At 45.7% G+C, this 15,096-nt stretch overlaps 1 protein-coding gene across 8 annotated transcripts in view; it reads left to right on the plus strand.

Moving 5' to 3' along the window:
• pcbp4 (poly(rC) binding protein 4) overlaps window positions 1-15,096 on the plus strand; it is a 218,545-nt gene that overhangs the window by 179,526 nt on the left and 23,923 nt on the right. For 7 of the 8 annotated variants that reach the window (XM_042223664.1, XM_042223665.1, XM_005928939.2 and 4 more), the window contains 3 exons: window positions 2,663-2,734; window positions 14,096-14,137; window positions 14,219-14,297. In XM_042223664.1, the coding sequence (XP_042079598.1) occupies window positions 2,663-2,734; window positions 14,096-14,137; window positions 14,219-14,297 (193 nt within the window). The remainder of the gene's footprint in view (window positions 1-2,662; window positions 2,735-14,095; window positions 14,138-14,218; window positions 14,298-15,096) is intronic. The other variant, XM_014335709.2, reaches the window with a different exon arrangement.

The following is a 15,096-nucleotide window of genomic DNA, read 5'->3' on the forward strand; positions in this document are numbered from 1 at the left end:
TTAATGAGTTTTTTGGGTTCATTGAGAACATGGTTGTTGTTCAATAATAAAATTATTCCTCAAAAATACAACTTGCCTAATAATTCTGCACTCCCTGTATGCTCATCTCATGCTTGCATACTTTAAGCGCCACAGAAATAATAAGTTCACTGATATCATTGAATTCTAAATGTGGATATTAACTGTTATGAGCCTGATATTTGTCACCCTGGTGTTGTTTTTGTAAACCAGAGAATTGAACTGAATGAAAGCTGAATGATCCAAATATTCTGACCTCGTTTGCCCCCAATTAGCACTTTCTGCTCAAGCGTAACAAAACCAAAGTAGAAAAATCCTGCACGATTTCTCCCTGTAGGGTTTTCAAAGTACCTTGAATTCTGAAAAGTTTTCTGAGATGAAAACTCTGATGCTTAATTGGTTGCAGAAATCTTGCCGTGTGCGCTCAGGCTCGACGGTGCATCGGAGCTTAGCGGCACGCAGGTTGTCATTTGGTCAGTCCGAGACCTGCATGATTTTTATTTTTCCCTAAGAGAGTGGCACAACTGAGATCTGTCTGTACTTGGTCACACATCACTGGACTGCAGCACAGATTGTTTGGAGATTGACTTGGACGTCTCTCTGCGTAGTTGTCTGGGGCATTTGGTTATTTGTGGATGAACTCTGAGGCGCTGCTGCAGTCAGCGGTGGGACAGTTTGTAGTTCATCAACTCAAAACCCTAAAATCTCATGTAAAGTAAAATCAATGCTGAAGACGATTCAATAAAACAAGGTCCTTTATAACTTTAGTGCATCACAGTTTTCCACCAGCACTTTAGTTTAAGTGACAGAGACAGAAATCAGTCGTTGTGTTTGCTTGTTATTCTGCAGAGCTGCATATTTGAACAAAAGCTCAAGCTAGACGGAGTCTAAAGAAACCCTTTCACGTTTGGGGAAAGCTAGTTTACTATAAACCAAGATCAGTGAGATTACTACTGCGCTGATGCTTCCTACACTGATTTCCAGTGAGTGGCAGGTTGCAAACTTTAGACACAATTATGACATCTTAGCTTGTCGGACCTCTGGTCACAACATTACGTTCATTCAGTTTTATTTTTTATACCTGCAAAGACAAAAATGATGGAAGCCCAACAAGGTAACAGTAGAGAGGAAAAACATCCCTTTTAACAAGAAGCGAAGAATAAAAACATTGAGACGGAGATGGTTCGTTTACCAGAGGAATAAATTAGATGGAAAAATCAAGATTAGTTGTAAGAAAACATTTGAGAATAATGGAATCAAATCATTTTACAAATACTCCATTAATCACAGCCTTCAATAACCAAAACATGTTTAAAAGTGTGGAACTGTGAGTAACTTCAGACACAGAACCTCAGACTGCAGCGTTTTTGGTTGTTTGTACACATGCGTGTGCAGGACGCGTCAGTGCTTCAGTACATGCCACTTTATTTCACTACAGTCTACATGACATTAGCAAAGTACTGCAGAACCATCTGCTTCACTTTCCACCTCATTTACAACAGAAAGAGGCCGGGGCGCTGTATAAGAGCCAAGAACCAATCACTAGCTGGCGTGAAATATTAATATTTTAAACGAATGGCGTTATTAGTGCTGCGTAGCAGAGGAGTAACATTTAAACGTCTAGTTGGCCGATCGCACACGTCACTAAAGCGTGACGTCGCTGTTCCGTTTCATGCGTTCCTTCTCTGGTTTTCAGCGTCGCCACCTTGAGCCGGCCGTTGGTGTGGGGGGGGGGCTATAAAAATAAGACTGATGCAAATTGAATCTCAGCCATCTTGTTAAAACAAGTCATTTCAGTGCATCTCCAGGCAGTTTGGCCTTTGGAGACGGTCTCAGCGGTCCGACAGCATCGGCACACCTTTGGCGTCACGCTGCCTTCACGCTGCCACGTGGCAGTTTTCCTTCAGAGAATGATAAAATATTTATTCTGCTCCACTTCATCTTCTCATCTAGCAGTAAATGGGAAACTAAATGAACTCTTGATGGTTTCTTGCTGATTTCTGCTTCTCATTGCAGAATCACATGGAAAACCTGTTTTTGTTACTTGTTCTGTGCGTCTGGTCTTTGCTGTCTTTACCTTTGCTTTTCAAAATGTCTTACAAATAAATACACAATGACTCTGAGCTCTTGCAGCAGCAGAGCAAACACTTATGTAATCAGCTGAGTAACACTGCTCACATCATGTTAAAGCAACTTACAGCCGATTCAGTGACATAAAGAAAATAGTTTTTAAGGACACTCGTAAAATTTAAGGCCGCATTTTTCTTATTAAATTAACACAATTATTGCTGCTTTTACAGTTAGTGAGACATTGTTGGTATAATGCTTTCATAACTATGATAATTGTTTCTTTATATGGTAAAAGCGGGGATCAGTTCTTGTCCCTGTTCCTTTACTAACTCAAGTCTCATGAGGTGACTGTGCATGACTTTAATTTCTAGGGGAGATTTGACCCAGCTTGACATTAGTTAGTGTGTAACAGTGTCCACGCTGCATGCCTCACACAGGTTTAGCTGTACGTCGAACAGCTGTGGCGATGAAGGATCCCGAGCCGCTCTGCAGTGACCAGGTTGTTCATGTTTGATCAGTTCTGAGCTCTAACCGTGGCGTTGACTCTGCTTGTGTCTCTCTGTGCCGGCTGAAGGTGTTCGAGGCTTCAGACTTTGGCTCTCACCCCCTGTTCTCAGTGGCACAGGGAGGAGTGGACCTGCAGCAAGTGAGTATGGCCGCCTGGGGGCAAGGGTCGAGGGTCAAAGGTCACTGCATCACTGCCTTTGTTTCCATCTACCAACGAGCTGCTGTGACTGGAAGCTGGGCTGGAAAGATGGAAACATTTAGAGCTGCAGTCAGCTGCTCCAGACTGAAATGTGTTCACTATACGATGTAATGAGAAGCCCTGCAAACATTTGTAAAAGTTTAATGATTTAATTTTGCGAGTACAAATATATGCACTGCTCAAAAGATTAGAGAACACACTGAAAACACATCTATCAGCACTGATATGGACTCAGCGTTAGGAATGAAAGGACCTGCACAGCTCTGAAAATCAAAGTGATGATGCATCAGGCTAGTCACTGCAGCAACTCCAAACGGTACTCAGCAGTTTGTCCACGTGCTTGTCTTGTATGCTTGTCTGAAAATGGCGGCGCACGCTCCTAATACGATGAACGGTGTCCTGGGGGATGTCCTCCTAGTTCAGGACAGTCTGAGGGGCAACCTGGTGACGTCCAAGAGGTCTTCTATTAGATTTAGATCAGACGAGCCCGAGGGCCATCGGTGGCATCGATTCCTTCATCCTCCAGGAACTGCCTGCACGCTCTCACCACATGTCGTACAACAAGAGGGACCCAGGACCCACTGCACCAGCGCCATACCTGATGGCAGTCAGGGTGCTGCTGCCTGGCCTGTACAGGCCTGTGCGTCCATCCATGACCATCGCTGATCCACCACCAAACACTCACGCTGAACAATCTTACAGACATCATAACGTTCTCCATGAGAGCGTTCCACGTCAGGGTGAACCTGCTCTCATTTCTGAGAAACTCAGGGCATCTGCTGTGGACCTGCCACTGCTGGTATTCTACGGCCAACGGGGCTCCGTAGTCCCGGGCCGAGAGCACAGGGTTTACTGATGACCCTCAAGACACAAGACACACCTTCATGAAGTCTGTGTCTGATTGTTTGGTCAGAGACGTTCACACCGGTGGCCTGCTGGAGTTCATTTTCTTGGGCTCATCCTGTTTCTGCACGGTTGAACCTGCAGCCGTGTCCCACAATCTTTGGGCCATTTTGGGAGAACGCCTACTGGCTGCCTCCCTGAGCCTGCTTCTTTTGGAGCACCCAGTGCTACTCATGAGAGATGACCTGTCATTGGAGGATCAAGACCTTACAAATAAGGTCCCAAACCTTGGGTTGGGCTGCAAATACTAGTAGAAAGGAGTAGAAAAATCTGACTAAACTAAAAGATTTGACAAAGTTTCAAACGTGACGTGTTTGGCAAAAGTTCACAGAACAAAAAGTTCCTGAAAAACTCTTTCAAGTGTCTTTGTTTGCAAAGTCCTCAGTTTGCTGTTTTATGCAATTCTATTCACATAACTCGAATTTTTCTCAGGATAATTATGTCGTTTTTCAGCTGCACTCAATTTGCAGATCAAACCCTTCTTCCCATTCGGTCCTCATTCCCCACACAATGCAAAAGCTCGCCTCCTATTTATTCCGATTTTTGCTTAAATGGTTCATCGCCAACACACGCCAGCGCTTTGTTTCAGTTTTCGCTCTAAATCAACGGATCTTTTTGTTTCGGTCGGTCGTGTGAGGCAGGTAAACAACCGCCTTCCTCGGGCCGGGGAGCGAGCCAAAGGACCCGAATTCAATCATGCTGCTGCTGCGCTGCAGCCGACACTGGCATCGTAAAAACAGATGGTCAGTGCGGTCAAGGATGCCAGATTAACACCTCTGCACAGAGGAGCTCAGTAAACATGAATCTTCTTTTTCACATTAAAAGCAAACAAAATGCAGGCGCACGATAGCCGAGGCTGAGCGAAGACGAATGCCGTGGAGAAAAAGTACAAAACAGGCAAAGAAAAACACGGAATCGAGGAGGAAAAGAGACGTGACGAATCGAGACGGGAAAAAATAAGTGCAGGGAAGGAGAGGGAAAGATGAAGAGACGAGCGGGGATGCCGAGCAGCTCCTCCTGGCGAGTTTAATGGCCGTTAACAGCTGAGAGGGGTCGGCCTCCTCGCTCTCGGTGCTTTCACCTCCCAGGAAACGCATCCGTTAACGAATTTCCCCCCGACTCATTGTTTGCTCTGAAACACAAATGAAGCAGGAGTAGAGCCTGTGAAACAGCCGTTGGCTATAATTGCGAGGATGGATCGGGGAATGCACGGGTCATTTTTTATGTGCTTGTATCCTAGAGGGCTGCCATCAGGTTCACAGTCCTCAAACAGGCTTAAAAGTGGCTTAATGAATCCAAAACGTACAGCAGGTGGGATGCTATCAAAAGCACAAACACTCAATACAGCCTCATTATTCTAATGCTCAATAACAGCTGTGCTGCTTTGCAGCAGCTGAACCAGAGCTCCACGGTGTGTTGCCGTGCTGGATATGTTGAGTACCACAAACTTCCTTGAGACTCTAATGGAGTCTCAGAGTTGTTAATTAACAACATTTCTTCATTAAGTTACTCGTAAACTCGATGCAAACATCACCGAGTTCCCTCAAAGAGCGTTTTCTGATGCACATTAGCTCTAATTAAATGTCGTTTCTAGGAGACAGACACACACCTGCAGTCTGGCACGTTAAAGCAGCTCATGAAGCTCACCTGCAACAAAACTGCACGTTTACTCACATTTACAGGAAAATATCATGTCTCCAGCAAAATACCTTAAAAACACAGGTATTAATAATGACCATGATTCATACAATAATAAAAGAAATGATGCAGCACCATCGGGGATGGTGATTCTGGTCGATGTTACTTGGATGCTGGTTGTTGAGGTTGAGGTTTGGAGATTATGAGCGGTGCCTCGTGACCGGCGGTCATCGTCTGAACGAGCAGAGGTCTTTACGTCGAAGCGGGTTTCAGGACTTCAGGGTCAACCCTGCGTGCACATCACCATGGTAACTTATGCAGCTAACGTGCTCTGGAGCGGGCTGCGTTTGAGAGCAGAGACCAGCGGGGGTGAAATCGTTGTCAGTTTCCTTTTACAGACCTGTGAGCACAGACAGGCTTTGTCTGTGCTTCTTGTCAGTAAGAAAGATCAAGAAATCTGGTTTTATAGATTTAATATATCCATCCTTCCGTTCTCGTCCGCTTATCCATATTGGGGTCGCGTCGGGAACGGAGCCTTTCTCAGAGTTAATATAGTTTGGGGGGTTTTCTTTCTTTTCCCCGTTGGCTGCAAGTAATTTTAAAACTGCTCTGGACCTGATGTCATATTTGTAGTAGTCCGAGGATAGATTTGAATTCTAGTTTTATATTTATCCTTGGTTAAAAACACAGGTGTGGATATTAATTTGATGGAGTAAATGGCTGTTCTAACGACAGCGCGGTGTGAAGGCTCAGGACCTTCAGACAGGCTTTGTAACTGTAACACACCTTTTCCCGCCTCACTGATCAGCGTGCACACACACACACACACACACACACACACACACACACACACACACACACACACTGCTGCAGTATGTTGTTTAACCTCTTTGTATTTCATATATCGTGCAGCTTTTGTAAGTCGTAGGCGGGTTACACCATCACTGTCATGTGACAGACTCTGCTTCTATTTACCGTTTTTAGTAACCGTATTTGTTTGACCGCTGAGCCTCGTTGTTGCTGTGTTGAACCCGCCTCATGGCCCAGGAGTTCACGTTATTCTTGACTTCATGTTTTGCTAACAGCACCTGCACCATGCAGGAAGTGAGCAGATAGCAGATTTTGGCCATTAATCTCGCCTAAGCTGTTTTAGGACAGCGTGATGAATAGTCTGCGAGCTGGCAGTACATCAGCCTGTAGGTCAGGTCAGGTTTATGCACTCATGTTAAATCCACTTTAATGTGTTTGGGTTTGTTGTGTGTGTTGTGTGACTGTAACTGAAATTATGTGACTTACTGATCTGAGCATAATTTCTGAGCTCTTATCGTCTTGAAGTGTATCCAGATTTTCTCACATATCTCACGTGTACTCGTGCATGAATCAAACCTACAATCTGATGAAATTTTGCGCCTCTTATACGAGGTTTTTTTCCCCGGTGAGCGCTGGTGCATAAATAGCTTCATGTCAAGGGCGCGGGTGTTCAGACTAGACGTAACGGTCTGAGGTCAGTTTGTGTGTCGCCGTCATTAGCCACACGTCCTTCAGCCAGACGCTGAACCCGCCATCGCTGCGTCGTGTTGGTTTAAAAGCGGCCTCGGGCCACGTTGCTTCTACATTTAAAATTCTTTCATCCAGCAGAGCCTCTGTGAGTGATCATCTGAGGGTGTGACTGCAGCGGCTCATGGCTTCATAAAAGATGCACACATCCCCTCTCAGCGTTTTTAAACGGTGTTTTTCCCGTCGTCACCTTTGCCTTTGAAACCCAGATCCACAGTCGGCAGCGTCTGCCCGACGAAGCTGAAAACCTCGTGGAGAAAAGCGGAGACAAACACACGGTAACCTCGGAAAAGCAATTTAGTGGAATGAACTTCTCTTTTCTTGTTTGAGCTGAATGGAGTGAATACAAGCTCGGCTGCTTCAGTGTAAAATGTTCTTCTGACTCGAGGTAAATTGAAATGATTACCACAATAAATGAGTTTTTATTTTCAAATATGATTTTTATATTCTCGGGCTTCTCGACATCCAGTATTTCAGATTTTAGTCAGAAGAAACTGCTGGTGGTGTGAAAGTGCTACATCTTTAGCAAATGGTGAATGATCTCCTTGTTTCTTAATCGGGAAAAGGATTCAAGCCAAAATCAATCGTAATTAAGCCGTGAAACATTTAGAATAAAGTCTCTGGGAGCAGCGCGAAGCATGAAGTCACTCAGCAGGTCGTGTTGTGTGTTAGAATTTACCATTGTTGTTCTTTGCGTGTCTTATTCACACTATAAGAAATGTTTAAATCTGATATTAAAGTGGATTTATTCAGCTTGGACGCCCAAGTTTGTGAATGAAATAACTTGAGAAGAAAGTCAACTGGATTTTAAAGTTGATGAACCATAAGTGCGTCAGGAGGCTGAGACAACAACAGCTCAGCCCACCTGTGGTTCAGACCTTGAGCTTGTGAGAGGCAACCAATCAGAAGAAAGTTTGCATTAAGGGGGAGGAGCTAAAAGAGCTTGCCTGAGTCACAGAGATTGGCCGAGTGAAAGTGGTCACAGTGAGGATGCTGCACCAAAAACCTCTGTGTGATTGTTTTTGATCACCAGACACCAACTCGCTTTGCTAACTAACGACCGAGCAGCAGCGCGTCACAGAGAGGACGTGGAGAAGGTTTGCCTTCAAAGTAAAAGCTCGGGCCTCAGCCTGAAACCAACACATTTCAAAAGGAGCAACTTTTACTTTGAAGATAAATCGTCTCTGTTTCCAGTTGGCATCACGTTCTTCGTTTGCTGAGCGAGTAGGTGGCAAATGTTTCCAGACGAGTCTGCGTCTTCCATATAAACTAGAGGTAACCATGGCAACCTGTTAGTGACCAAAGCAGTCACAAGGAGGGTTTTGACAGCAGTTTCACCTAGCAACAGCTAGCAACAGCTAGCAACAGCTAGCAGACGCTCACCAACTGCACGTCTGTTGTTCTGAAAGTAAAACTACCTGTAAATGTTTTAAAACGCGTCTTTGACACGTTGTTGTGTTGGAGCTTCGCCACAGCTCCCGTTCATCGTCCCGGCTGTGTGATTGTACTAAAACTGCAGTAAGTAAACGGACGATTATAAAGAAGCAGAACCCAAAACAGAGAATCTTTGTGAGCCACTGATCTGGAGACAGATCCACGCTGGCAGCAACACACACAGGTTAAATGGGATAAAAGCTTTACATGGACCAAGTTAGCCAAACTAAGCTGACTGACTTCGCTGCAGATCAGCTGTTTGTCCTCAGAGACACAGAGACAGCAGACACAGACAGGATGACAAATAGGACTCTAGAAACAACACAAGTGTGCGAAGTAGAACAGAAGAGCACTTTACTCCATCACACTGACAGGCCTGCATGCCAACTATAGCTAAGTGGTGTGTGTGTGTGTGTGTGCGTGTGTGTGTGTGTGTGTGTGTGTGTGTGTGGTGTGCGTGTGTGTGTGTGGTGTGGTGGTGTGTGTGTGTGGTGTGGTGCGTGTGGTGTGTGGTGTGTGGTGCGTGTGTGCGTGTGCGTGTGTGTGTGTGTGTGCGTGTGTGCGTGTGCGTGTGTGTGTAAATGCATATTGTTTGTCAGGCTCACAGCCTTGGGAACGTCAGTTCAAACAACACTAGCTAGCAGAGGCTCCATGGGACGGATGGGAGGAGAGACGGAGGGATGAAGTGACAGGTGGGGGTGAGACGAGGAGACTGGGGGAGGAGAAATGAAGAGAAATGTAGAAAAACCTCGTCTTTGGTAACAAATCGATAAAAAGACGTTTAACATCGGAGGCACAGTCGCTCTGCTTTGGAGTGACATCAGTGTCAGTTTTGCTGTGAAGAATATTATCAGAATATTGTTGGTGGCACGGTGGTTAGCACTGTTGCCGCACAGCAAGAAGGTCCTGAGTTCAACTCCAACATCAGGCCGGGGTCTTTCTGTGTGGAGTTTGCATGTTCTCCCCGTGTTCGCGTGGGTTCCCTCCGGGTACTCCGGCTTCCTCCCACCATCCAAAGACATGCACCTTGTGGGGATAGGTTAATTGGATAATCCAAATTGTCACTAGGTGTGAATGTGCGAGTGAATGTGAGTGCGAATGGTTGTCTGTCCCTGTGTGTTGGCCCTGCGACAGACTGGCGACCTGTCCAGGGTGTACCCCGCCTCTCGCCCTATGACAGCTGGGATAGGCTCCAGCGCCCCCCGTGACCCTGAACAGGATAAGCGGAAGCGAATGGATGGATGGATGTTACTTACATACGTGATTGATGATCGATCAGATCTTTTACACTCCTCTCATGACTGTTAGGTCCACTGATCAGCAGCTTCCCGATTGGCTCGTACGAATGACCGGACAGTCTCAGTCGCAGCTCCGAAACTCTTGAATCGTCTCCGTCCTCACGTTATTTCAGAGTTTTCTGCAGGCTCAGGATGTCAAAGTAAAGTGACAAAGTTTTAATCGCCACACAGTGAAGAGTTGAACAGTAACTGTGGACTCGTCCTGCAGAGTTTTGTGTCAGACAGGAATCACCTCAGCACTCAAAAGCATGACTTGATTTTTGTTTTAATCAGAGAAAGTGATCATTACTGGTTAAGATGTGGCCACAAATCATTCAGAAGAACCAAGTATTCATCACGTGACTGTAGGGAAGAGATGGCAGGAGAGTACGAAGAAAGACACAGAAAAGGATGTGAAGGAATGTTTGAAACGAAGAGGTTTTAGAGAAAAGAGCTGTGATGGAAGAAGAAATGCAGGGAGGGTTAATGCAGAGTTCAGTGTCAGCGTGAGGAGATTAACGCCTTTAATTCATTATTAAGGCTGCAGAGAGAGGAAGAGGAGGCAGCGACTGAGAGACGAAGAGGATTCGTATACTGCGTTTGTGACGAGTCACATCATGATTGCGTCTCTCGCTCTGGTGACAAACTCATCTGCAGTAGTCATGGAGTCATTTCTGGGATTAAACGTTAATCTTTATTTCGAGATTGCAGCTGTGAGGATTTCTCCGGTGGGATAATTAGCTGTGATAACGTGTTTGAAATGGCATTAAGCATGTTTCAGTGAGAGTAAACAACGAGTTTTTAGAGGAAATTAGTACGAAGCTTTTAACTAAATGCAGGTAACGCAGGCTGTTTGGAAAAGAGGTGCTTAAAGCAGTGAAGTCTGGATTCCTGAGTGTTCATCGTGGAGCCTGAAGTCGATGTTACCAGAATGGCTAAAATGTGCCATCGTCAGATTTTAGCTTAGGTGTCAAAGAGAAGAAGCCAGTTTAGTGTTTCTGTGCAGGTCGATAGCCTAAGGAGCTTGGAAAGAAAACCACGTCACCTCTGAGACGTTTCACCTCTCATCTGAGAAATGGTGGTCTTAGCACTGAAGAAGTCCAGTCGCGTAGAAGACACTTTAGTCGAGTTTCCCTTCATGATGATGTGCGTTGGATCCTCAGCGCTCAGTGGCACTGGAAAGCCGGAGTCATCCCCACTGAAAAATAAAAACTGTGTCTGATTGTAGCGTCATTGAGGGGACTGTTCCTGCACCTCAACAGGAACGCTTCATCGGTAAATGAAGTTAATAGGTGGCGTGATTGCACAGGGAGGGGTCTTCAGGAGGCAGCAGTGTATCCCGTCACAGTGGAAATGAGCTCCGTCCCACTTTCTTCAGACGATCCATCAGATTTAGACGAGTAACGTGTGTCGACTCCAGTGTGACCTTTCCCTTTCTTGGCTGTCTTTACTGGAGATGACAGGTGTCACTGCTCCGCTTCTGAGTGATCGGCTGTCAGAGGAGCTTTTTTTCCTCAGAGGTTGAACTTCACGCTCTGAAACAGCCTGAAGCGAAGCAGGATTATTATGGGAAAGACATCCTGACAGCCTTGAAAGATGTGACCGCAGCGCTACTCTTAATTTGCTTCCATGCAGTCGGAGGCTCCGGCTGTTTGTGCGGGGGAGACTAGCATCAGTTTTAGTTTGTGTATTTGAAGTGTAGTGAGCATGTTTGCATTCGTGCAATAAGTACTAATACACTTCAGTACAATGAGTCTTTACTAAAAACAAAGGGCTATAGCATTACAAAGACTTACAGTTGCCCTAAAGTCGGGCGATATGTCAAATTTCTCCAGCCAACATTCATCGGTCCAAGAAACAACGATAGGTGATTTATTCATGCAGGTGACTTTTTGATGGGCGAAGCAATGTAATCGTGCACGGACCGATTTACCTATTTAGAACAAAGAAGTCCAAACATGGAGGAACTAGTTGTCAAAAAAACCAAAGTCGTCAGTTTGGGATTTCTTTGGCGCTAAACCGGATGAAAGAGGCTGCCGCTGTGCAGACGTACGGCAGCAGCAAAGGACTCGAACACGACTAACTCGCATGAGCATTTAAGTGTTCGCCGTCCAGCTGAGTATGCTCGGCTATCACCAGCTTTCCATCAACAAGCTCAAGAAAAGCTTTTCACCAGCAGAATATCCAAAGTGCTTTTACTAAAACGGTTAAATATGACAAGGACAGCCCCAGGTGGACACAGCGCACGCTAAATATCTGTCAAAGGAAGCGATGTCGTTTCATACCGTGGAAAAGGAGCCATTCGTCGAGGTGCTGAAAACTTTTGTCGAGCAGCACATGCTTCCAGGACGGAAATATTTAATCATATAATGCAGCACTATTAGTTTGCTCCATTGACTTCTTCTCTTAGCTTCAAACAACATTATTAGCAAACTGATGGTCGATAAATGCGTCCAATCGCTCAACCTTAATGCACACGCCTATAACACGTCCATTTTAAATGTACCTTTGTGTCCGATGTTGTATTTTTTAAGTATTCCTACACTGACGAATGAGCTGCTTGCATGGAGTCACGTGACTCAGTCCATCTGTAGCCTCAACTCGCCTAAACTTCAGACAGCAGAAGAAAAACGATGCCCATCCAAAGATAAGCTTTTATTCCTAAAAACCGTTTCTGATTGGAGAAACATGTTACCGTGGTTACAGCAGTTATTCTGGTTTACAGTGAGGTTCGTGGACGAGGCTCTGTGGGCGTCCACGGAGCGCTCCAGCAGAGCATCAGCGGCTGACTGAGGAGCTTCTTAAATATGGGCGCCGACATCAGACGGTCGTTCCTAAAAGGAGGAACAAAGTTCGTCAGTCTGACATTCTCTGCTGTCGTCTCCTGCTCGGAGAATCCCAGACGTGCAGGAGCAGACTCTTTCTGCTGCGTCTCTCATTCATGATGCATTAAACCGCGCATAAATATTTATATGGTGCTTTCCGTGTTGGACCCCGCATGGACCATTTGCATTTGGTAGACTTTCAGGTTCACAACGGTGTATAAATATCAAGCAGAGCTCACACGGGTCCGTTACTCTTATAGAGTCAGTCTTTGGAGCTGGATTCTGTGGATCCTCCACATCCCTGAGTGCTGCCGAAAGGAGTCAAAAGTTCAGCAGCACAGTCTGAGATCTCTTATATAAGGTTGGTCAACCTCGGGGAGACACACAAGCGTCTCTGCAGTGTCTCGAATGCATCCACACCAACTTTGTCCCCCTGCTCATGCACACACACACACACCGCCTCCCCTGCAGCCGTCTCATGCTTCGCCTGTGGACGCGCTGCTCCTCTTTGAAGTTCAGCGAGGGATTCGGGAAGCCGTCTGCAAACTCCTCGAGTCATGATGTTGGACAGATAAAACACGGACTGGATGATCGAGGGAAACTCGTTTTCAGTAACTCCGAGCATCACGGAGCATTAATCCTGACGGTGTTTCCCTCTGTACTCGCAGAAGACGGAGGAAAAGACCTTTAACTGACGGGCTTTTCGGGGTCTTTGAATTGGTTTATGGGCTTTGTATCTGAAGCTCCGGAGAGATTGGAAAATGTCAACGTTTTTCATCAACTACTTTTTATTATGAGCAAAAGCTTCGCTGTATCTATATTAAAAATCTTCAAGGATTTAAAAATAAAAGGTGACACAGGTGCAGGTGAGAGTGAAGGTTTGGTTTCAGGCACAGAAAATACAGACACTCGTGCGATGAAGGAATTTATAATCACGGCAAAAGTATCAACTTTAATAATAATGGATTTTTATAAAGCGCTTTTCTAGGCACCCAAAGCCCTTTAGAGTTCCATCGGCCCCTCTGACCATCACCAGTAGGCGGTAGGTGAAGTGTCTTGCCCAAGGACACAACGACCAGGACAGAAAGAGCTGGGGGATCGAACCGGCAAGCTTCTGGTTACAGATGAGCTCCCCAACCCCCTGAACCACGGTCGCCTTTGAAAACGAATAGAGATCTGACAGATGGAGCAAATGCAGAAGGTACGGAGCGCCTTGCTGCTTATCCGGGTCGGGGAACCAGCATTGTCAGCAGAGAAGTCCAAACCTTCCCATCCTTGACCATCACCTGCAGCTCATCAGCAGAGATACTGAAGCGTTCCCAAGCCGGCGGGAATACTTCATTTCCAAAGAGAGACCTTAAAAAAGTGTTACAATTTTCTTACAACTTTTAAGGAAAATCATAAATGATGCACGTTATGTTTCAACACAGTTGCTGCAGAACTCTCTTCATCTACTTCATCTGCAGCTTTCACTAATCAGAGGGAAGATGTCTGATCGCTCTAAATGACCTTAAAGCAGCCGCACCAAACTTTTCCACATTTTAAAGCCTCTCCTGTCTTCTCTTGTCTGTCTGTTGGACTTTTGATCAAACTGAACCTCATGATGAACTCCAGGCTGGCTGGATAATGAGGTGATAACGTCAACCTTCTGTATTTTTCTGTTTCAGACGTATGCAGTACAGAGCCACTACGGCATTCCTCACTCAGAGGTAAACAGCTGCTTTATTCACTCTGCTCATCTTTGATATCATCGCTTGTTTCTGTCTGATTTCCATCTCTGTTCCTGTCAGTTAGCAAAGCTGCACCAGCTGTCGATGCAGCAGCAAGGCCTGGCCCCCATCAGCCAGTCAGCTACACAAGTACTGCCTGGTATGTGCACGCACACGCACACGCACACGCACACACACACACACACACACACACACACACAGACTACAGTTTAAACTCTACTAAGAGTCCATGTTTCCTTCTCTGGCCAAACAAACGTCCTTAAAGTGTTTTGTTTTCATTTATCGCTGAGGCCACGTACGTCACACATTTCCCTCAGCTGCCTCTCCTCCAGTCTGAGTCAGTAAGCGGCATCGAAGCCGAGTCGCTGTCACAGAGCTTTATAAGCCACTCGCACTCGAGACGCTTCTTCCAAACCAGCACACAAACAGAGCCGGGGAGGACGGTGTAGGAGGAGGAATGAAGCTGAGCCCCACTGACACGATGCGTTTCCTCCTCCTCATCCTGACCCAAACCTCATTTTAACCGTAACAAAAGGAGGATTTAAAAAGTTGCTTTATTCTGCATTTCAGTCTTTTATTAACAGCGAGAGATGCTAAGAATCTAAAATGAGGTCTGCCTCCATCTCTCAAAAAACTGCATCCCTAAACACACACACACACACGTTGGTTATTCACATCTTGTGGGGACATGTAATTGACATAATACTTTCCCTTCCCCCTGACCCTGACCCTGACCCTAAACCTAACCATAACCCAATTGTAACCCTGACACTAAAACCACATTCTGAGTCTCTATCAAGCTTGTAGGGACGGGCTGTTGGTCCCCACAGGGATAGTAAACTTCCATTTTTGGTCCCCACAAAAATATGAATACATGCTCACACACACACACACACACACACACACACACACACACACACACACACACACACACACAC

The sequence above is a fragment of the Haplochromis burtoni genome, unplaced genomic scaffold (assembly GCF_018398535.1).
Source record: "Haplochromis burtoni strain Fernald_Lab_line unplaced genomic scaffold, NCSU_Asbu1 Contig_117, whole genome shotgun sequence".
NCBI classification, from domain to species: Eukaryota; Metazoa; Chordata; class Actinopteri; order Cichliformes; family Cichlidae; genus Haplochromis; species Haplochromis burtoni.